At 47.1% G+C, this 22220-nt stretch overlaps 3 protein-coding genes across 3 annotated transcripts; all 3 read left to right on the top strand.

Annotated features, from left to right (window-relative positions):
- The first annotated feature begins 10600 nt into the window (after positions 1–10600).
- On the top strand, positions 10601–12426 carry LOC122369429. The gene is made up of 3 exons (XM_043344167.1): positions 10601–10719; positions 10915–11202; positions 11385–12426. The coding sequence occupies exons 2-3, from the start codon at positions 10915–10917 to the stop codon at positions 11451–11453; spliced, it is 357 nt and encodes a 118-aa protein (XP_043200102.1). The 5' UTR covers positions 10601–10719; the 3' UTR covers positions 11454–12426.
- On the top strand, positions 12224–16336 carry LOC122369434. The gene is made up of 4 exons (XM_043344175.1): positions 12224–12233; positions 14131–14261; positions 14514–14801; positions 14984–16336. Exons 1-4 carry the CDS (start codon positions 12224–12226, stop codon positions 15050–15052), a joined length of 498 nt encoding a protein of 165 aa, XP_043200110.1. The 3' UTR covers positions 15053–16336.
- A 2555-nt stretch (positions 16337–18891) lies between these two features.
- On the top strand, positions 18892–21057 carry LOC122369428. Its single transcript, XM_043344166.1, has 3 exons — positions 18892–19010; positions 19175–19462; positions 20008–21057. The coding sequence occupies exons 2-3, from the start codon at positions 19175–19177 to the stop codon at positions 20074–20076; spliced, it is 357 nt and encodes a 118-aa protein (XP_043200101.1). The 5' UTR covers positions 18892–19010; the 3' UTR covers positions 20077–21057.
- Positions 21058–22220: the final 1163 nt, after the last annotated feature.

The raw sequence follows: 22220 nt of genomic DNA, 5'->3' as shown, positions 1-22220 counted from the left end.
CTTACAATAACTTAGGCATTGTAAAATGCTTACAACATTCAACGCACACACACGACTATAAAGAACACACCACAGACATCTGAACACTGGAACTTGGGAACTTGGACCTTACATAATGAAAGGTGTGGTGGCTTGAAAGAAGAGGTGAACGAGTGCATTTTACTCAGGAAATGCTGGACACCAGACAGGAAGTCTCAGGATGGCGGTCTCGCTGCAGACATCAACATCATCAACATGCCGTCGATGTCACCGTGCTCAACAGCTGTAACATAGACATGACAAGATTATAATGGACACGCCTCACCAAAACGCAGCCAAAACTCTGCGTGTCAGATAGTGCCGGATAAGGAGTATCACAAACGAAAGTGTCACGAGCCTCACATGCCGAGATAAGCTTAGGATTGCACACACTACCAAAAGACGCGCTATCACATATGTTCCGATCTTTCCTAACTTGAGTATTTCCAAGCAGATCACGATGCAAAGCAACGGTATTCTTGCAGATAATATTTAATGCTCATTCATTTATTTTTATACCGTGCTTTCACAACGACGTCCGCTAGCATTACAACGTAGCCGCTTGGCAAATCCCATTTGCTGGCATCAACATCAAATGAACGAATTTATCGACATCGCTGACAGGGAAACTCATGATGGCGGTCCCTATTTTCGACTTGTCCGACCTCAAAGCTAGCACGGTTATCTAACACTGGACTTTCTATTTGTTTCACCGGGTGAGCTAAAAGCTTCCGATAACACAACTATCTTGCAGAAGGGATTTGAGTATGAAGAAGTGTTGCCGCATAGACCCGGGAACAGGGGGGCAGCGGGGGCGCTTGCCCCCCCAACTTGGGAGCCGAGGGGGCGGCGCCCCCTCAACATTGAGGCAGCGAGAAAAGATCTTTCCTCCCTTTTCCGGACTTCTTTCCTTCTTGTTTCCTTTAAACATCTACACATCAACACACGGCATTTTCCTTGCCATCTGAATGGTTTCTGCTGATACAGTATCGATTTGACAACATATGCTATTGTCATCCCGCTTTGATTTGGGCCTGACCTTGGCCATAAGTTTGGCAGGCCAGATTTTATACTGCACCAGCTTGAGTCAACTTTGAGAAATACATAACGTACAACGGTGGTAAAATCGTTGCCATAGGTATAACACAGTTTACCCGCTCCGGGTGTGATGGAGGGGTGTGGGGCAATGAGTGCACTGACGTTGCGCCCTCGGAGGGCCGGTATGGGATTAAAGCTCAGTGACACTAAGGGCTTGTGTGGTGCCTTCGGTTATGGTAGCACCCTCAGAATCACCGGCGTAGGGCCCTCAGAGCCGTCGGTAAGGGGCCTTTAGTGGCACCGGTGTGGGGCCGCCATGCAGGTGCCGATGTGGGCGCTCAGAGGTGCTAGTGCGATTCTCTCAGAGGCGCCGATGAGGGTCCTTACAGGCGTAGCTATGGGCCCTCATGACGCTGGTGTGGAGCCGTTACAGACGGGTGTGGGGTCTTTAGAGCTGCTGACGCGAACTCTCTACAAGCCGGCAGGCAGTCTCAGTGGTCTCAGTCTCAGTGACCGGCAAGGGGTCGTTAGGCCGGCAGAAGAAGTCCTGTGGGGTCCTTAGAGACCGGCATGGTACTGTCAGACGCCGGTGGAGCCCTCAGAGTCACCGGTATGGGCCCTCAAAAGTCACCAGTGGGTGGCCTTTAGATGCGCAGGTGTTGGTTGGGTCCTCAGAGCCGCCGATATAGGGCTTTAATAGGTACTGGTGTAGGCACTCAGAGCTGGGGGTGTGAAACCCTCAGAGACACCGGTGTGGGCCCTCATAGGCGCCGACGAGGGCCCCACAGTTGCCGTTATGGGGCCCTCAGAAAAATAGGTGTGGGACCATCACAGGCGGGAAATGCCCCTAGAACTGGCCCCTCATAGGCCGGTGAGACCTCTCAGAGGCCAGTAACGGGCCTTTGGAGACCACCGAAGTGCCCTTTAAAGCCGCAAGAGGCCCTCAGAAGCCGGCGTGGGGCCCTTGTGGAGATCTTAGTGTGGCTATTTAGGGCCCATGAGGTGCTCTAACGAGCCCCATGGGTCCTTCTGAGTAGAAATATGGCCATCGTTAACCCTCAGCGGTCAAATGGCGCCGCAGGGCCCCTCGGTCCCGAGGGTCCCTTTTATCCCGATGGGGGTGGGGGGGGGGGGTACGTGTCCCCTTAGACCCCTAGCTACGCCACTGTTTCATATGCATCATGTCAGGCATTTTAGGCTCGCCCCCCCAACTTAAAAATCGTTCCCGGGCCCCTGAGTGTTGGACATGTATGTAATGCGTCAAACTTATCAAGCAAGGATCAAATCATCCGCTTGCTTCTTATGCATAGGCGACGGAACGGGGATCGGGGCACCGTGCCCCCCTTTGATTTTGGCATTTTAACATTAGCCCTATGGGCGTTGCATGGAAAGAATGGGACCAAAAGTCGGCAGTGCCCCCCCCCCCCCTCCCTTAATTGAAGTTGCTCCGCCGCTACTGTTCTTATGCGTGGGAGTGCGTGTCTGTCTGCTTTAGAGTTGAGCAATATTGATATGCGAAATGAAACTCATCGTTTAACTAACTACTTATCCGTAATTGGATTTTAAAAGACCATCTGCGATCCTTGACACGTTGAGCGGGTTTTTACACCTCGCGAATGTATTTGGTTTTCATTCATTTTTTGAGGTAGTATCTTCTGTTGAATATTGCTATTATTTTTGTTAATGTAACTAAATGTGTCTACGTAGTCATTTTCATCCTTTAGTTCTGGTCATAGCGGGCTTTCAGAGACTCAATTTCTGAGAAAACACATGTAAAATAACAAATGTAAAATAAAGGGAAGTGCTTGCAGTGACGTTTCGTAGAGTGACTGAAAAACATTCAGATAAAGCTTGACAAAATTGAAACGTCAATAATCCCTGTGACAGGTACCTCCTCTCTCGAGTCAAAGTTTTCATCGGGTGTTTACCATTGCACGACGTCTGAGGCAGCTGTGAGGAGTCGTGTTATTTTGTGTCTCCTGTCAGCTCCGGGAATGCGCTCCATACACACAGAAAAATATTGACACCGTTAGCGGTGTAATTGCACAGTACATACACACAGAAAAATATTGACACCGTTAGCGGTGTAATTGCACAGTACATATCTGAGCACTTGAGGAAAGTTAATTTAGTCCCTTCCCCGCTTAAATTACTCGCGCTTCCAAATGAACACCAGGAAGAAGGTAATAGAACACTGTTAGGAGGGTTGGGTGTTTTACTACATGTAGCAAAACACCCAACCCTCCTAACAGTGTTCTATGACCTTTTTCCTGGTGTTCATTTAGAAGCGCGAGTAATTTAAGCGGGGAAGGGACTAAATTAACTTTCCTCAAGTGCTCAGATATGTACTGTGCAATTACACCGCTAACGGTGTTAATATTTTTCTGTGTGTACAGCAGTTACGCCGACTGCGTCCATTACCCTTCCCTCGAACTGCTGCGGCCGCCCCCTCCCCAATCAGCCGACGGTCTTGGAACTGGCGCGGACAGTTGAGCATCTCCGGGGTCACGGCGTCGCCCTGTCAGGATCCACGCGCCCGGTGACATCACTAGGCGACCAAGCCCGGCTGCTGCCGCCGCTCCGTCCTGCCGCTGCCGGCGCCTGGCTGCCGTGTGATACCATCTCTCAGAGCCGGGCTGGTCCACGTCGTGCCTACCACCGAGACCTGCGGCGAGCTTTCCACGTGTGGGAGGAGCCAGAGCTGTCCTCAGTTCCTGCGAAAACCGACCAGGTTGTGCTGAGCGGTGTCCGGCTACCGGCTAATCGGGGCTCGGCCTTGGAGAAACGTGGAATTAGATATATTGCACTGTATATTCGTATTTACCTGGATGATTATTATACTCACTACCTGGAGAACTGGATAATGTTTACTCTATTTAACTAGAATATCACGATCTGGTGATGTGAAACTCAAGAACGAAAACAAACAAAACTTAAGCTGTAGAGAGTTCAAGACAGTAGCTGCTGCAAGCTAGACATTGCGAGTCAAGAAGAGGTGTGCCTTACGAGTCGCTTATCAGTAACAAGTTGTGTAATAAGTTACTTGAACGCCTGCCTTGCACCACCACATAATTATATAAGCCATGCTGACCATGACAGACCATGGGGTACAGATTCAGTGTGACCAGCTTATACGGCGGAAACAATGTCTCGACGGCGTGACATAGGTCAGCCCTATGGCCGGGGAAACCCGACCGCGATCCCACGCCCGCCTTACTGCGGTGGAACCCCGTGACCTGCGGATAAGGACGGCTTCCTGACCACGGTCGGCGCGTGTGAGGACGCGTCTTGCACTGAGTGCATACATTCTGTGGATAGGTGTGTTTGTATGCCCGTCATTATGCTTCTGGGGTGACAACTGGAGAGTATTACCCAGTCTGGGGAGAGTCGCACAGAGACAAGCAAGAGATCATGGGATCCGTGAGCTGACTATGATATTCCTGGCACGCCATCATCGACACTTGAAGTTAGAAGCCTACCCCTCGGCATGGAACAGCAGATTGTTAGAATAGATGAATCAGACATGCTTGTATTTCCCATATGCAAATTTAAGTAGCCGTACAAGGGCATTGGGGCTTTTGAGCAGATGCATGCCACAAATGTTTGTGCATTGTGCTGCAATCGCATGTGTAATAGTTACCCACCTGGTTAGTCCAAGTGAAAGTAAAATCGACTAGCCATCGTGAAATTCACAACCGAGTCGAGGGAACTACGTAGAGTTGTGTTTACCTAACGGAGAAGGGAAACACTGGGATTCTTCAACCGAGCAACAACTGGGTAAACGGACTAGAGAGGCAGTACGTAGTAGCAAACCTCAAAGCGTCAAAGGTATTGTTTTGCTTAATTTTCTACAGCTTTACTAAATTTGACAACTGACGAAAAATAATCAATAAGGTGTTGTTTGACAGTGTGCACAATAGATTTAAATCCAAATGTATAATGAGAAATGTAAAAATTTGGCGCTAGTGCACTGCGAACGTTTCTGTTTCTGACGTGCATTTTTTTTTTCTTTTTGCTCACAAATGACGATGCAGCAGAATACCAAATGCTTCTAGGCATTTGGTACACATTAGCCGCTTTCACGACGGGCTAGCCGGCGAGTGCACCTAATTTGACCAAATCTGCACCTCATCTCTTTTACAGCAAATATCTTTATTTTAGGAATTTATTTCAGTGTTTTAATCGACGATACTCTCTGCTAATATGACAAATAACAACATAACATTTATTTATTTCGCACCAAGTCGGTACATACCTATACATGAAAAATTCAGTCAACATAATAATATCGCCAACAAACACATCAACATACACTCTGCACACATCACACCCATGCACAAGTTATTAGACAATCTTGGCAGTTTGACATCAGCGAATTCAGACCTGCATGAGACGGGCTTGTACCACACTCTTTCTAGATGGGCACTGAACATATTGCTAACATCTTTTCGACTGATATCATTTATATTTAGTTCCAGCAGCTCATAGTCAGTTCGGATTTTCCTATGGTTGCGTGCAACCAGCCCACAGTGGCCCTTTTTCAGAATTAGCACGCATAAATTCAAAATATTTTTCTCTTCTTTTGAGTAAAAAGCAGTCTTATCGTGTGCAAAACATTCCAAACTATCCGATGGTGCCATTTTTACCTCCTAAAAAATAATTATCTTTGGTAAAACTGACCGCAAAATCGAAGTTTGTCGAGAGGCGTGCGGACACCACCGGCGGACCCTAAAAAGTAGAGTGAGATGAACATCAATTTGTAAGACTTTCGATGCAAAAATATTAAAAATGAGTGGCATGGCTGTGAAGCTGAGTTTACGTAGAAGCCCTAGAAACCACTATTTTCATTATATAAACTTAAATAGACCACTTTTGCCGAATATTGTGGACACAATAACAGGACAATTATTAACTGGAAATGGCGGCATACATATGAAGCTTTATGTTAAGTGGCACACTCTGGAACATGTGTTATACATCGTTCGAATCGCCGATCTCTTCTGACCATGTCCACCAAAGGGCATCGCGCCATTTTGCGCCATTTTGCTTCTACGGTGGATAACGTGAGCCAGTTCAGTCCGCGAGCGGCTGTGGCTCCTGTTCGATACGACTAAGCTCATTGACCTGGCTCGAAGCTGGTGTCACCTGGTGTGCGCCTAAATGTGGCTTGACTTTTGCCACAAGATGTGCTAATTGAAATTATACTAACGGTGGCTGGCAACAGCTGTAGATGCGGTCACGTGACGCCCTGGGGCGTCCTGGCGGTCAGTGCAGCGCGGTCGGCTGGCGGGCTCGCCACACTTGCGTTCGGAGCGGCCTGGCCGGCGGGCGAGCCGTACGAACGTGCGCCAAATCTTGGGCCGAGCGGCCTGTCGCTGTTGGGCCGAATATCCTTGGTCAGTTCGTTTCTTTTCTTCTCTTTGCATTGGCAGGGAATACGTCCTTGATCACGTGTTGATGTCTTGCACCACTTTCAGGTAATGTGGGGATTAATGCGTGCTAATTCTGAAAAAGGGCCACTGTGCAGCCCTTTCACGCCTATGGCCCTATTCAGATAATTTATTATGCTATTTTGACTAGATGTAGCTCTCTTCCAGAAAAAAGCTGCCTGCTCGCTATCAGCATTGGAAATGTAAGCATCTTATTCTTTAGCTCCATGCACAGGTTGTGGGTTCTCGTCCATCTTTCAAATGTCCTTAGGCTAAAGATGATTGATAGGCCACACACAATTCACGCATCGCCTTTTTCCCACTCAGCATACTCCACAACTCACAGTCATACATGCTTGTACAAAATGTCCTGAAGAGCCTCTAGAGTGTCCCTATCTGCAAACAAAGGCAGGCATATAAGCAATTAGTGTAACCCTAAATGATACTTACCAAGAAACACACTGGACCGAATTTGACTAAATCTGCACCTAATCTGCCCCAAATGTGCACCAAATGTGTACCAGATGGCCGTCGTGAAAACGGCTATTTGGTACCAAATATCTCCAGGCTATCTAAAAGTACCTGTACTTTTATAAATGAATGATTGTTTCTGACATGGTTGTTAAGTGCAATCAATAAAAAATCCCTTAGTTAAGGTGGTTGGGCTTTGGCTTGCTCGGTCCACTAAAATCAAGCAGGAAAACAGATGAGCTTATCCGCTTGGAGCGCCTAATTGCACATAAAGGGCAAGGCTTTAACGCATTTTCCAGGAGTTTATTCATTGGAACATACATTTATATTCACTTGGAATTTTCCGTTATCCCTAAGCAGTCTTACATGGTATTGAAAATTTATGATGCTAAAATGTGGAAGGCTATTATAATTACGAAGCGTAATTATATTCATTGTCTATTTAACTTCGTCCATTACATAATAATGTTTGCAGTCTCGTTCGTTAAAGATAAATCTGGTAAAAATACACGTTGATGATACTGATAGATTGTACTTCCAATAATTCAGATACTTTCCTTTGATTACCAGTAAACACTGACGCTCCGAAGAAACACGAGGTGGGCTGAAACCGCATTATTCGTTCAGCTAGAACAGTTAACAGGATCAAGGATAACCGCTGGTCAGTCCATCATTTGTCGTTTGACAGCGGCCTCTTCCATCCATGGAGCACCAACTGACATTTATGGTCGACCGATGCAATGGATTGGATTGATCTTGGCCAGCGATACGCCGTCACACCGATCCAGAGAAATGATGACTGACCAAGGCAGTGGTTTCATATGCAGGTCCAACAGCACACCTAAGCCTGTTTGCTTGCCTGCAACACAAATAAGGAAAACCTGATTGGTATGTGGATGCGCAACGATGGCAGTTTGCAGGGTGACGCTATGACGCTCGCTGTTCGATGTCATCAGTTCTGAGTCATGCGAGCAAATTCCGTTCAGAATTAGTCAGCAAAGTAAAAGCTATTCGAAAAACTGGAACTGTTCGATGCATACTTTCTCTAAGGCAAACAGGCAGGCGGTTGGTAACATGGTCAATGGTCATCTTATCTGCCTCTTAACCCTCGCCCTGGCAGGGTGGGGTCGATGCGACTCCCCCTAAGGTTTTTCGAAGATAGCGTAAAAAACGGCGGCGCGCAGCTGCGTAAAATTTGGAACAGCCCATGGGGCAGCCTTTTTACATATGACCTGAAAATTTCAGGTCCGGGTGACTTTGGGACAGGTCACCAGGTCAGAAAAAAAAACCGGTACAAGGTCATGGTCAAATTTCAATTTTCTTTATGCACCTGTCCAACGCACAGTTTTGAACTGATTTCCTTCAAACTTTCAGGATGTGCCTAGTTCACCAGGTTGTATAACATATAGTTCGTTTTTTATGTCACTGACCTGAGGTCAGTTAGAGGTCATTACGTCTTAATGTTAAGCCTATGGGAAAATATTCAATTCGGAAAATACTGGAGATATCCGCTTCGTTCTATCACTTTTGTGCTTTGAAACCTCAGTACTCAACATTATGTCACATGGTACTTCTTTGTTTGGTGTTCTTATCCATGGTTCAGGTCAAATGAGGTCAACTGAGGTCAAATGACGTTTGTGCCAATAACTTGTCACATAATAAAGATAAAGCTTTCCAAATGGCACCATTCTGTTCCTCTTGAAGAGCCGAGACAAATGATATGTAACATTAAGCATTTCAACCATTCTTAAGATATAAGTTTCACTTAAGATGTGCTTAACTTTTTAAGTATACACTTAAGCAAGCAAAAAGGCATGTCATGCGACGTGCCTTGACTTGCTGAGTTCACTGGTGCTTTTTTTTTGCTCTATCTCAATTAGATCAAAAGATATGAGCGAAAAACTTTTGACCTGTTTTTAGCGAAATTTTTATATTCCTACCCCCAAAACCCCCCTAAATATTGGCCTAGAGCAACCAAATTTGCTTCGACCTGAAATTCATCCAAATATGGTCCATATCACTTATTGAGTACCTACGTCCATTCAACTGTATGTTAACCCGCGCACCGACGGGGGGGGGGGGCGGTTATCCGCCCGGTCGGTGCGCGGGTTAAGGTTACCAATAAATCATGTGTCGCACATGCCCTATTCTATATTTCGGTTTTGGTGACCTGACTTGACCTTGAACTTGAATTTCGTATGGCATCGTATGCACTGGTGGATCAAAGGAGGTATTAATTGGCCCCAGCAGCGCCCGAAATCAACGAAAATTTGCGGTTTTTCGAGAAAAAAAAACCTAAACAACTTTTATTGGGAGATGTTTGTTTTTAATTACACAGCAGTGCGTAAGAAATCGAAGTCCAATGAGTTGGTTGAATTTTTTTTAGCATAACCCCGCAGCGTCCAAAACCGCCTTTCGAGATCCTCCAGTAATCGAATGCAACACATCTTGTCTTGGTAGCCTAACAGAACGTTTTGGGTGACCAATCTCAGTCCATTCTTCGGCAACTGCGCCCCAAAACTGAAAATGTAAAAAGCTTGCATGTTGTGAGCTTGACCTGGCCGTGCCCTGGCCTTTGACATACTAAAGCAAACAAGTCTTGGTTCCAAGGTCCGTCTTGTTAAAAGCCTTCGATTGCAGTTTTCCCCGTCTTTCTACGACCATCCAGCGGGAGTCTGCCCCGTCCCCCAGCAGTGCGCGTATGGCTAAATAGGCCAGCAACAATTATGTGATCTGTTTCTAATATACGTTTTCAGTTAGCTGTAATTGTGTGTACACTTATTTTCCTGGCCGGCAGGAGAGAAAAAAAAAACGATTCTCGATAATATTCTCACTGCCCATAGATGGCATTAGTAGTTACGCGCCTGAAGTTATGCTGTACCGCATAGCCCACAGTCGCTAGCCTGGCTACCGCCCCGATTCACCTTATTCCGGACACAGAAGCTTTTCTCGCTCACTAAGGAGCTCACCAGCACTACCTGTGATCTTCGACTTGGTTATCAGATTGACTTATTTCCATCAACCATCGCGGCTACCGTGAACGGTGAAGATTGAACACGGCTACTGCAGAAGCTCTGAAGAGGATGTATGCGGAATTTTCCGATGAGATTCCTCAGGAGCTCAGCATCCGATCTGGCTGCAGTAAAACGGGTCAGAAGTGAGCCGGATCCGGGAGGGAGAGAATTTCCCGGCCGGTCGGCGGGTCGGCCTGTCCGAGGCCCGGCGCCGGGAGATGTCAGCCCCGACAGGGTCGCGGGAGGCGCCGCCGGACCCGGCCGCTCATCCCGCGGCGCCGCGCTCTGCGTGACTCAGCGCCCGAACCGTCCCGATGCAGGTCTGATGAGACGAGGGCGACAGTCAGCCACCGTCCACGGCAGCCGCCCACCGCCCACCGCCGCCGCTGTTCCAGGGATCCCGGCCGGCGCGGCGCGACGCCGGCCTTGGCTGGCACGCGACGGCCGCGCGACCGCTTACCTGCTCGCCAATGGACCGCCCGGCGTGCCCCTTACATGGACCGTGCAGATACACCCAACCAGGCGCCGAGCGGCGGGCTGTCCGACGTCCGCCCATATGACGTCACACCAACTCAGACTCCGCCTCCCCGGCTGGCCTCCGTACAAATACGGCCGACCGAGCCGACCGACGGCAGATCACAGCCTGAGAACAAGCAGCCAGTGTCGGTGAATACGAACTGTGTGCGAAAACGAACGCAGGGCAGATACAAGCTCAGAAATCCAATCAGAAGATAATAATTCAAACCAATGTAAGTAGCAAACGGATTACATTTTCCATTCATCTTACTTCAGACAAGCGAAAACACTTCAGAATTTACTATGCATTCATGGACTTAAAACGAAAGGCTTCAAAAAACTGTGCCGATGCTTAAAATGTGCCAAACTAAGATGCTCAAATTATTCCCAGTAGCGCCGTGCCTGACAATTCTCCCACCCTCTTACAGATGTCGAGCAGTGGCCGTCTCTGTCTGCTGGTGGTGGCCGCGTGTCTGCTGGCGCCGGCCGCCGTGTCGGCACAGATCCAGTTCTCCGAGGACTGGACTCACGGCAAGCGCGACGTGTCGGCACAGCAGCAGCAGCTGCTGGCAGCGGCCGCCGCCGCCGCCGACGGCGCGCCGCGGCCGCCGCTCAGCCTGCTGGACGTGCTCAGCAAGGCGGCGGCGCAGCAGGCCGCCGGCCAGCAGTGCAAGCCCGACGCCGAGGCGCTCGGACTCATCTACGACCTCATCATGGTGAGTAAAGTCTACAGTGCTTACAAAGATTTGTACGATTTTATTCAAGGTAGCCCAAGAAAAGGGGATTAAATGTCAACTATGCTCAGTAAAAAGTGATGCAGTGTTAGTGTAATTGGTTTAAACCGTTTCAGCCAAGTCATGAACAGTTGAACTGATGTCCGCTTTTCTTTCTTTCGCAGAGGGAAGTCGAGAAGGTCATCAGCTGCAGAACCCAAAACGGAATGCTGAAACCGGCCTACGCGGCATAGAATCGGGAGCGCGCATAGCTTCTGGTTGAACCAAAGAAGAAACGGCAGTTCCTCGACTCACTCATTGTCAGGGAGTTTATTTATTGTCCCGTCAAGTGGGCCCGGTATCTAGTGCCGTTTTGCACGGACCAAGTCTGAGGGAAGTCGCAGCGTGCGGTATCCTGAGCAGCAGCAGCACTGGAGCCTGAACAGTCGCCCGCTGCGTTGTGGAGGAAGGCAATGCTGTCTGGAAGCCGAGGCGACTTAAGTCACGCACCAAGAGCTGCTGGTGCCGACAGCAGAGTGACGCCCTCGCCGGGTCTGAGTGGCTCGTCCGCGGGGCCAGAAGGGGCCGCTCCTCCGTGCACATGGAGAGGCTGGTGGCTGCTGTCGTCCATATAGGACTGTTACGGGACCGAGTGAACTGTGATACCTACCCATTGTCTTTATCTCGCCTCTCGTTTACATCCTCCCGTGCTTCAGCAACATCAAGCTGCCGACGATGTCTCCTGAATGGAATCATGTTTTTTTCTGGCAGCTGTGTGCAATTGTTGTTATTGATGACGCTTGTGACCAGAACATTCACTCATTTTTAGCTTTTCATGCTTCATATCTAGGCGCTAATGTCAACCATTATAGCGTAGCTCGTCTCACTTATACATTAGAGGCCTTCCAACACGTTGTACAGACATCGTGCACTGTTATTATTTCCATCAGATTAACATCTCATGCGTTTTAAGCTATTTGTATTTATTTGTGTATTTATTGGTATTTATTACCCATTTTTTACCATGTGTGAATGTGATTGTCGGCCATCGACAGCTAGCGATCGGTTATATATTGTTTAGTATGGACTACTGTGTTCCAATGAATAGCGTTGCCATTATAAGCACTGCTGTTTTTATGTCATATGCCATGTTGGCGAGCCAAATACTCATGGTAATAACCGTTTCAATGTATGTGTGCTAACAAATAAAACATTCGTGTTTCTAAACTTATTTTAAAAACTTTGGAAAGGAAGTTAGAGGCAAGGGTCTTGTTTGGGATACCCGTGTTAACCCGGGCACCGACGAGTGCGCCAACTTAGAACCGAAGGGGGGGGGGCGGTTGACCGCCCCCCCCCCCCTGAGATCTCGAGAACGAAGCAAGATAGCTACAAGCGGTTAACAGCATGGGGTACGCACGGACAAGGTCTACAATTTTTACTGAGTTTATTTTCAGGTCAGGTCAAAGATGACGTCACAAGGGTAAAAAAGTCCAAATGGCGGCGCTAGAAATGAGGAGAGTTTTTCACGAATAACTTTCGAAATGGCCAAGCTAGGAACAAACCGATGGCGCAGTCGTGATCCTCTCGTCAGTCCGCATCGAATTATACATAAGTTGACCTCGAAAGGTCAGGATCAAAGGTTGACCTCAGGTCACGTGACTTCAAGGTCATCATGTATATCATTCGATGTGCCTTGACGAGCTGAACACAATGAGACCATCCGCCTGGCTGTATCTCGTTTCTGTAAGGAGTTATTAGCAAAAAAAAAATATTTGATGACCCTTGATGACGTCACATGACCTTACCGTTGCCCAAGAGCAAAACAGGCAGTCAAGGTTGATCGTATTCGTGTATGAAGTCATGCATGGTGTATTGGGCCATTCCAACGCCTTTTAGTGGAAAAACAGGGGGTTCATTTTCCCCCATTGACTCACAATGGGAGGTCAAGAAATTGACCTGACCTTAGGTCCTCGATATCAAAATTCCGAGATATACAAATTGTAGCTAGCAACGACTTCATTACATCCTACGACGTTCAAAGGCCTCTGTCATCTACTGTAGCTCTGACACGGTGACAAATTTGCAAAGAAGTGATTTGAGGTTGTGTCATTCGAAGTGACCTGGTGACCTCACCTTGAAAGGTAGGAGGTTCAAACCTGCACACCATGTGTAAAATTGATGAGGGAAGAGCATGCCAAATTTCGCGGCGCTAGCGCCGCGAAATTTGGAAAAACCTCAGCCCCCCCCCCCCCCCGTCGGTGCGCGGGTTAAACTATTGATAGTACGAAATATTGAATAATTATCACCTCCACCAAATGAGGCAAACTTTCTAAATAAAGAACATTTAAAACATTTGCTTAAAAGGCTTTTAAGATAGCTCACATATTTGCAATTGAACGGATCGATGAGAGCAAAGCCATTGCAGCCCAGGATGGAGAATAAGGTGCACTACCCGATCACGAGATTACATGCTATATTGGTTGAATTAAAAAACCAAATGCATAGCGAAATACCAAGACAATTTATCCAACACACCGACTTTAACCCGTGCAGGGCTCGACGCCACCATCGCCTGACCTCGGGGAGTATTTGAACGTCTCCTGTAAGTATATAACTCGGCTTTAAGGACACGTAGCGATACGCGCTAAGTGGTTTCGAAAAAGCGTCTAAAATTACGATCAAAATACTTTGCTAAGTTTTTAGGTAAAATTAGAGCTGAGTTTCCTATTTTAACACTTTTTGATAAAGCGGCGCATAATCCGGCAACGATGTGCATGCCGTAGAGTTTCTTTTGCTTGTCTCAACATTTTCATGATGTTGAAAAGTAAAAGTGCCTATGCAATTGAATGAAAGAACGGCGGCATTTATTGTATCCATATTCTTTTCCTGACTACCCTGAAGCTCGGCAACCTCTCGCCGGATCTTTCCCAGTACCGCCCAGCGACCGCCCATATGACGTCACACCAACTCAGACTCCGCCTCCCCGGCTGGCCGCCATACAAATACGGCCGACCGAGCCGACCGACGGCAGATCACAGCCTGAGAGCAAGCAGCCAGTGTCGGTGAATACGAACTGTGTGCGGAAACGAACGCAGGGCAGATACAAGCTCAGAAACCCAATCAGAAGATAATAATTCAAACCAATGTAAGTAGCAAACGGATTACATTTTCCATCATCAATCTTCAGTACCTACCAATTAAAACTAACTACGAATGTATGCAATAAGAACAGAAATGCTGTGAAAAGGAGTACCATTGCTCAAAATCTAATCCACTTTTGCGCCGTGTCTGACGTTCCTCCCACCCTCTTACAGATGTCGAGCAGTGGCCGTCTCTGTGTGCTGGTGGTGGCCGCGTGTCTGCTGGCTCCGGCCGCCGTGTCGGCACAGATCCAGTTCTCCGAGGACTGGACTCACGGCAAGCGCGACGTGTCGGCACAGCAGCAGCAGCTGCTGGCAGCGGCCGCCGCCGCCGCCGACGGCGCGCCGCGGCCGCCGCTCAGCCTGCTGGACGTGCTCAGCAAGGCGGCGGCGCAGCAGGCCGCCGGCCAGCAGTGCAAGCCCGACGCCGAGGCGCTCGGACTCATCTACGACCTCATCATGGTGAGTAAAGTCTACAGTGCTTACAAAGATTTGTACGATTTTATTCAAGGTAGCCCAAGAAAAGGGGATTAAATGTCAACTATGCTCAGTAAAAAGTGATGCAGTGTTAGTGTAATTGGTTTAAACCGTTTCAGCCAAGTCATGAACAGTTGAACTGATGTCCGCTTTTCTTTCTTTCGCAGAGGGAAGTCGAGAAGGTCATCAGCTGCAGAACCCAAAACGGAATGCTGAAACCGGCCTACGCGGCATAGAATCGGGAGCGCATAGCTTCTGGTTGAACCAAAGAAGAAACGGCAGTTCCTCGACTCACTCATTGTCAGGGAGTTTAAATAATTGTCCCGTCAAGTGGGCCCGGTTTCTAGTGCCGTTTTGCACGGACCAAGTCTGAGGGAAGTCGCAGCGTGCGGTATCCTGAGCGGCAGCAGCACTGGAGCCTGAACAGTCGCTTGTTGCGCTGTGGAGGAAGGCAATGCTGTCTGGAAGTCGAGGCGACTTTAGTCACGCACCAAGAGCTGCTGGCGCCGACAGCAGAGTGCCACCCTCGCCGGGTCTGAGTGGCTCGTCCGTGGAGCCAGAAGGGGCCGCTGCTCCGTGCACATGGAGAGGCTGGCGGTTGCTGTCGTCCATATAGGACTGTTACGGGGCCGAGTGATCTGTGATACCTACCCATTGTCTTTATATCGCCTCTCGTTTACATCCTCCCGTGTTTCAGCAACATCAAGCTGCCGACGATGTCTCCTGAATGGAATCATGTTTTTTTTTCTGGCAGCTGTGTGCAATTGTTGCTATTGATGACGCTTGTGACCAGAACATTCACTCATTTTTAGCTTTTCATGCTTCATATCTAGGCGCTAGTGTCAACCATTATAGCGTAGCTCGTCTCACCTATACATTAGAGAACTTCCAACACGTTGTACAGACATCGTGTACTGTCATTATTTCCATCAGATTAACATCACATATGTTTTAAGCTATTTGTATTTATTTGTGTATTTATTGGTATTTATTACCCACTTTTTACCATGTGTGAATGTGATTGTCGGCCAGCGACAGCTAGCGATCGGTTATATATTCTTTAGTATGGACTATGATGTTCAGATGAATAGCGTCGTCATTAAAAGCACTGCTGTTTTTATGTTGTATGCCATGTTGGCGAGCCAAATACTCATGGTAATAACCGTTTCAATGTATGTGTTCTAACAATTAATAGATTCGTGTTTCTTAACTTATTTTTAAAGCTTTGGAAAGGAAGTTAGAGGCAAGGGTCTTGTTTGGGATACCCATGTTAACCCGCGCACCGACGGGAGTGTGCGCCAACTTAGAACCGAAGGGGGGGAGGTTGACCGACCCCCTTCCCCCCCTGAGATCTCGAGAACGAAGCAAGATAGCGACAAGCGGTAAACGGCATGGGGTACACACGGACAAGGTCTACAATTTGTATGAGGTAGTTTTCAGGTCAGGTCAAATATGACGTCGTTGTTCCTGTTTGTGTTTTTATGCGAATGTGCCAATAAAACTGTATGAAATTTAAAAAACATGACGTCACAGGGACCAAAAAAGTCAAAATGGCGGCGCTAGAAATGAGGAGAGTTTTTTCTCGAATAACGTTCGAAATGGCCAAGCTAGGAACAAAGTGATGGCGCAATCGTGATCCTCTCGTCAGTTTGCATCGAATTATATACATATAAGTTGACCTCGAAAGGTCAGAAACAAAGGCTGACCTCAGGTCACGTGACCTTAAGGTCATCACTCTCATCATGCATTTCATTCGATGTGCCTTGACGAGCTGAACACAATGAGACCAGCCGCCTGGCTGTATCTCATTTCTGTAAGGAGTTATTAGCAAAAACCTTTGGTGACCCTTGATGACGTCACATGACCTTACTGTTGCCCAAGAGCAAAAAAGGCAGTCAAGGTTGATCGTATTCGTGTATGAAGTCATGCATGGTGTATGGGGCCATTCCAACGCCTTTTAGTGAAAAAACAGGGGGTTCATTTTCCCCCATTGACTCATAATGGGAGGTCAAGAAGTTGACCTGACCTTAGGTCCTCGATATCAAAATTCCGAGATATACAAATTGTAGCTAGCAACGACTTCATTACATCCTACGACTTTCAAAGGCCTCTGTCATCTACTGTAGCTCTGACACGGTGACAAATTTGCAAAGAAGTGATTAGAGGTTGTGTCATTCGAAGTGACCTGGTGACCTGACCTTGAAAGGTAGGAGGTTCAAACCTGCACACCATGTGTAAAATTGATGAGGGAAGATCATGCCAAATTTCGCGGCGATAGCGCCGCGAAATTTGGAAAAACCTCAGGGCCCCCCGTCGGTGCGCGGGTTAAACTATTGATAGTACGAAATATTGAATAATTATCACCTCCACCAAATGAGGCAAACTTTCTAAATAAAGAACATTTAAAACATTTACTTAAAAGGCTTTTAAAATAGCTCACATATTTGCAATTGAACGGATCGATGAGAGCAAAGCCATTGCAGCCCAGGATGAAGAATAGGGTGCACTACCCGATCACGAAATTACATGCCCTATTGGTTAAATTAAAAAGCCAAATGCATAGCGAAATACCAAGCCAATCTATCCAACACACCGACTTTAACTCGTGCTCGGCAAATGCTCGACGCCACCATCGCCTGACCTGGGGGAGTATTTGAACGTCTCCTCCATGGTAGTTTTTCAATAGAAAAACACAATTCTAACGAATAGTGTTTGTCTTTTCAAACAACCTGCGGTTATAACTCGGCTTTAACCCGGCAGTTGCTGGGGTATTTCGCCACCCACCGTTTGCTGGGGGGGGGGGCGTTAAACGCCCCCAGCCGATAACTCGAGAACCAATAGGCGCAGCGAAACGCACGAGGCGGCAAACGAAAGAGCGCGACGAGACGCTTCAGATGAGTACTTTAAAGTTGAATTTTGAGGTCACAGGTCGGGTCAAGGTCAGGTCAAACACCTGAAATCGGGCTTTCAGTAGCATGGACTTCAGGACTTCGCAATGGGCGCCTCTCGCCATAAACTCTGTCAAAACGGTGCACAATCCATCTTATAATGCCTACAGGAGTGTCAGCTCCATGTAGGGGTCAGTCAAGCATAGGTCAGGGTCAAGGTCAGGTCAACCGGGTAGGCACATATCCCCGAAAATCAAAACTGATATTCGCAGCCTGTGACACATGTTTTATAGGTAATTTGGGGCGTAGAACACGATGGTGACATTCATTTTATCATATGTGTACGTGTTTGGCTCAAAAAGTTCAATTTAAGAAATTCATGTATCATGGTCGTGAAGTAGTCACGAAAAATTGCCAAGATTCAGTTCAAGATTTTGGAAAATGCGGAACGATAATCAATAATCGAAGATAGCCATTTGATTGATCATGGTATTGGCAGTCTAATAGCGTTTACAGCATGTCTGTATGTCTATTCTGTGATTTTATATGATTTTTTGAACATATGCCGTTTTTGGTCGAAAACTCAGAAATCATGACGTCACTAAAACCTCGATATCTCAAAAATTTTCCGACCGATTTTTTTGAAACCTTGTCACAATAAACTTCAATCAATTCCCTACAAGTACCCAAAATTTGGCGCGCCTGCGGCGCGCCGTTTTTATGCTATGGCCCGGCGAAAAAAGTGGGGGCGTTTAACGCCCCCCCCCCCAGCAACTCGCGGGTTAAGGACACGTAGCGATACGCGCTAAGTGGTTTCGAAAAAGCGTCTAAAATTATGATCAAAATACGTTGCAAAGTTTTTAGGTAAAATTAGAGCTGAGATTCCTACTTAAACACTTTTTAATAAAGCGGCGCATAATTCGGGAACGATGTGCATGCCGTACATTTTCTCTTGATTGTCTCAACATTTCCATGATATTGAAAAGTAAAAGTGCCTATGCAATTGAATGAAAGAACAGCGGCTTTTATTGTATCCATATTCTTTCCCTGACCACCCTGAAGCTCGGCCACCTCTCACCGGATCTTTCCCAGTACCGCCCAGCGACCACCCATATGACGTCACACCAACCCAGACTCCGCCTCCCCGGCTGGCCGCCGTACAAATACGGCCGACCGAGCCGACCAACGGCAGATCACAGCCTGAGAGCAAGCAGCCAGTGTCGGTGAATACGAACTGTGTGCGAAAACGAACGCAGGGCAGCTACAAGCTCAGAAATCCAATCAGAAGATAATAATTCAAACCAATGTAAGTAGCAAATGGATTACAATTCCCATCTATCAATCTTCAGAACCTACCAATTAAAATTAACTGCGGATGTATGCAATGAGAACAGAAATGCTGTCAAAAGGAATGCTCAAAATCTAATCCACTTTTGCGCCGTGTCTGACGTTCCTCCCACCCTCTTACAGATGTCGAGCAGTGGCCGTTTCTGTCTGCTGGTGGTGGCCGCGTGTCTGCTGGCTCCGGACGCCGTGTCGGCACAGATCCAGTTCTCCGAGGACTGGACTCACGGCAAGCGCGACGTGTCGGCACAGCAGCAGCAGCTGCTGGCAGCGGCCGCCGCCGCCGCCGACGGCGCGCCGCGGCCGCCGCTCAGCCTGCTGGACGTGCTCAGCAAGGCGGCGGCGCAGCAGGCCGCCGGCCAGCAGTGCAAGCCCGACGCCGAGGCGCTCGGACTCATCTACGACCTCATCATGGTGAGTAAAATAAAAAGCACAACACGTTCATATAAATGGCCATTTATGTCATAAAGCGGAATTTTAGAGACCATAAAAAGTAACCATCTATTTCAGTAAATAAGATGAAGTAAACAAAAATAAGTTTTTAATCGTTTGGATGGTTGGCATGAGTGAAGACATAGTCAAAATTGATGTGAAAATGATCAATAACATGCCAAAAATTGTATTGGTTCTTTAGTTTACCAAAGAGAAACAAAAGAGACAAGCTTTCGACAACACTGTCATCATCAGGTCTGAGTTTTGTAGCGTGCGAATATGTTTTTGTATGTTGTGAAGTGTGTAAAGGAATTTCAAAAACTCAGACCTGATGATGACAGTGTTGTCGAAAGCTTGGCTCTTTTGTTTCTCTTTGGTAAACTAAAGAACCAATACAATTTTTGGCATGTTATTGATCATTTTCACATCAACTTTAAACAAAAATATCAAAATCAGCACGTCTGAGCAAACTGTTTCAGCCAAGCCATGAACGGTTGAACTGATGTCCGCTTTTCTTTCTTTCGCAGAGGGAAGTCGAGAAGGTCATCAGCTGCAGAACCCAAAACGGAATGCTGAAACCGGCCTACGCGACTTAGAATCGGGAGTGCGCATAGCTTCTGGTTGAACCAAAGAAGAAATGGCAGTTCCTCGAAGTCACTCATTTCAGGGAGTTTATTTATTTTCCCGTCAGTTCGGCTGGGAATTCAGTGTCGATTTGCACGGACCAAGTCTGAGGGACGCCACGGAGTGGGTCTTCCTGAGCAGCTGCAGTACTGGATAGTTACCGCAGAAGTGCTGTTCCGCTGAGGAGAGCGGCGCTGTCGTAAAGAGGAGGTGGCACTCACGTCACATATCGAGTGCTGCTGGTGCCGACGGCAGCGTGGCGGGGTCTGAGAGGGTCGTCCGTGGGGACCGGGGCAGCCTGCTGCTCCGTGCAGCTGGCGAGGCTGCAGTGGCTCCCGCCTTCACCAGAGGACCCGTACGCAAGACCCAGTGAACTGTGATACCTACCTACTGTCCTGATCTCAGCCTGCAGTTATGGCCATCACTAGTGCTCAGGATCACTGTATACTTATCGTTCCTGCATGTGCGCGGTTGTGGGAACTGGGATGTGGGTATGTGTAATACCTGCATGTTCCTATGTCGATGGAAATGTTAGTCATAAAACGTTAGTCATAATCGTATTCAAGTATTTTCGGTTCTCAGTTATTATAGCTTGAAACGCTGCCAATTTTGTAATTTAGAGACGAACTATTTAGTAGTAGTTTAGTATAGTTCGCTTGTATAGTTCGTTAGCCAGCATCCCTCTTCTGACAAGCTATCAAACCCAAACTTTGTTCGTGTTACACATGCTGGTACTCATCTAGCTCATTTGCATTTGCAGCTTATCTATTATGTGCTCATTTTAGTTATTTATTTCACCATGCTGCTCCAATTGTGATGATTTTTTTTGTGTTTATAAGTCGAATGTGTCATTTGTCTTTTGTACGAGGCTTTTTATTATTTATTGGTTGGTATGCTGTCAGTGTGAAAAGTGCATGAATGATTGACAATCCATCAATAAATTTGATACAAAACATATCTTTTGCCTAACGGCTCGTCACATTTATTGTTGGTGCGACGCCGTGGGGTATTTATGTGAATACAATCCCGGGAAGACCACAAAAATTAAAACGTAACAAGAATTTCACTCTGGAGTATTCGAAGCGCCCGATGTGCGAAAGAATGCTCACACTTTCAAAACTGAATATTTATCGAATATAAACTGTACCTTAGGCACTTCTAAGTTCACGGAATATGATATCATGACGAGTAACTATCAGTTGGCAAAACATTTGCCGAAAAGTCGAAGGCTATGCCTACATTTGAATGCAAACATGCTAAATGCTCCCAATGATCGGGGGTACTCGCGGCGGATGAATGCGTAGAAGTCCGCGGACGGGCTGAGCACCAAAAACTGGTAGCAAAGCAGAGAGATGCCCACGAAAAGTAGTTTTCAAGATGCTTCAACTCCACTAGAGCACTTGAACTAAACGTCTCCTGAGAGCGCTCACGTCACTCACAGACACTGGGTAAGCGCTGTCGATAAGATGGTGAAGGAGCTGACGCAAGAAGATCGGGATGGGCTCTGAAATATGCAGTGTTAACGCACTGGAGTGGACCACGGTAAGTTGCACATAGGAAAATGTCGATCTTGCGGTGATTTTACATTATGGTTGAAGTGCAGTAAAGGCAATGCTCTGAAACTTTGTTTCAGTAAATAGATGCTATATGCTTTTATCGACATTTTCATGCCTTTTTATGGCGAATCAATGATGCAAACCAAATTCAATCACCCTAACCTGGTGAGGTGGCCACTGCCTAGATTTTTGCATGAAACTTGACAGAGTTATAAATTTATAACATATAAATGTTACATCCTATGCTGAAATGTTCACCTCAGGTTTCCTTAGACTGGGCCACCGCTTCAAAGATAAGGGATTACCTCTAATAAATGCCATTGCATATGTAAGGATCTACTGGTGTGCGGAATAACCTTTTTTGGTCAAGCCATAGGTAATCTTAACAAGGGTCAAATTTCCAAGTTGATGTCTAGAAATAAGACTTTAGTTCGCTTGTCACAGCTCGAATAAATGAGTGGTAAAATCGATGCTGGTAAATATTTTCAAATATCTTTGAACTCCCTCTGCGTGATCTTTGATCACTAGCAGATGAATCACTTCCATCACATTTTCACTCA

Source organism: Amphibalanus amphitrite, unplaced genomic scaffold, assembly GCF_019059575.1.
Source record: "Amphibalanus amphitrite isolate SeventyFive unplaced genomic scaffold, NRLGWU_Aamphi_draft 001034F_arrow, whole genome shotgun sequence".
Classification (NCBI taxonomy): domain Eukaryota; kingdom Metazoa; phylum Arthropoda; class Thecostraca; order Balanomorpha; family Balanidae; genus Amphibalanus; species Amphibalanus amphitrite.
Note: the sequence above shows the minus strand (reverse complement) of the source record. Positions and strands in the feature narration are given on the sequence as shown.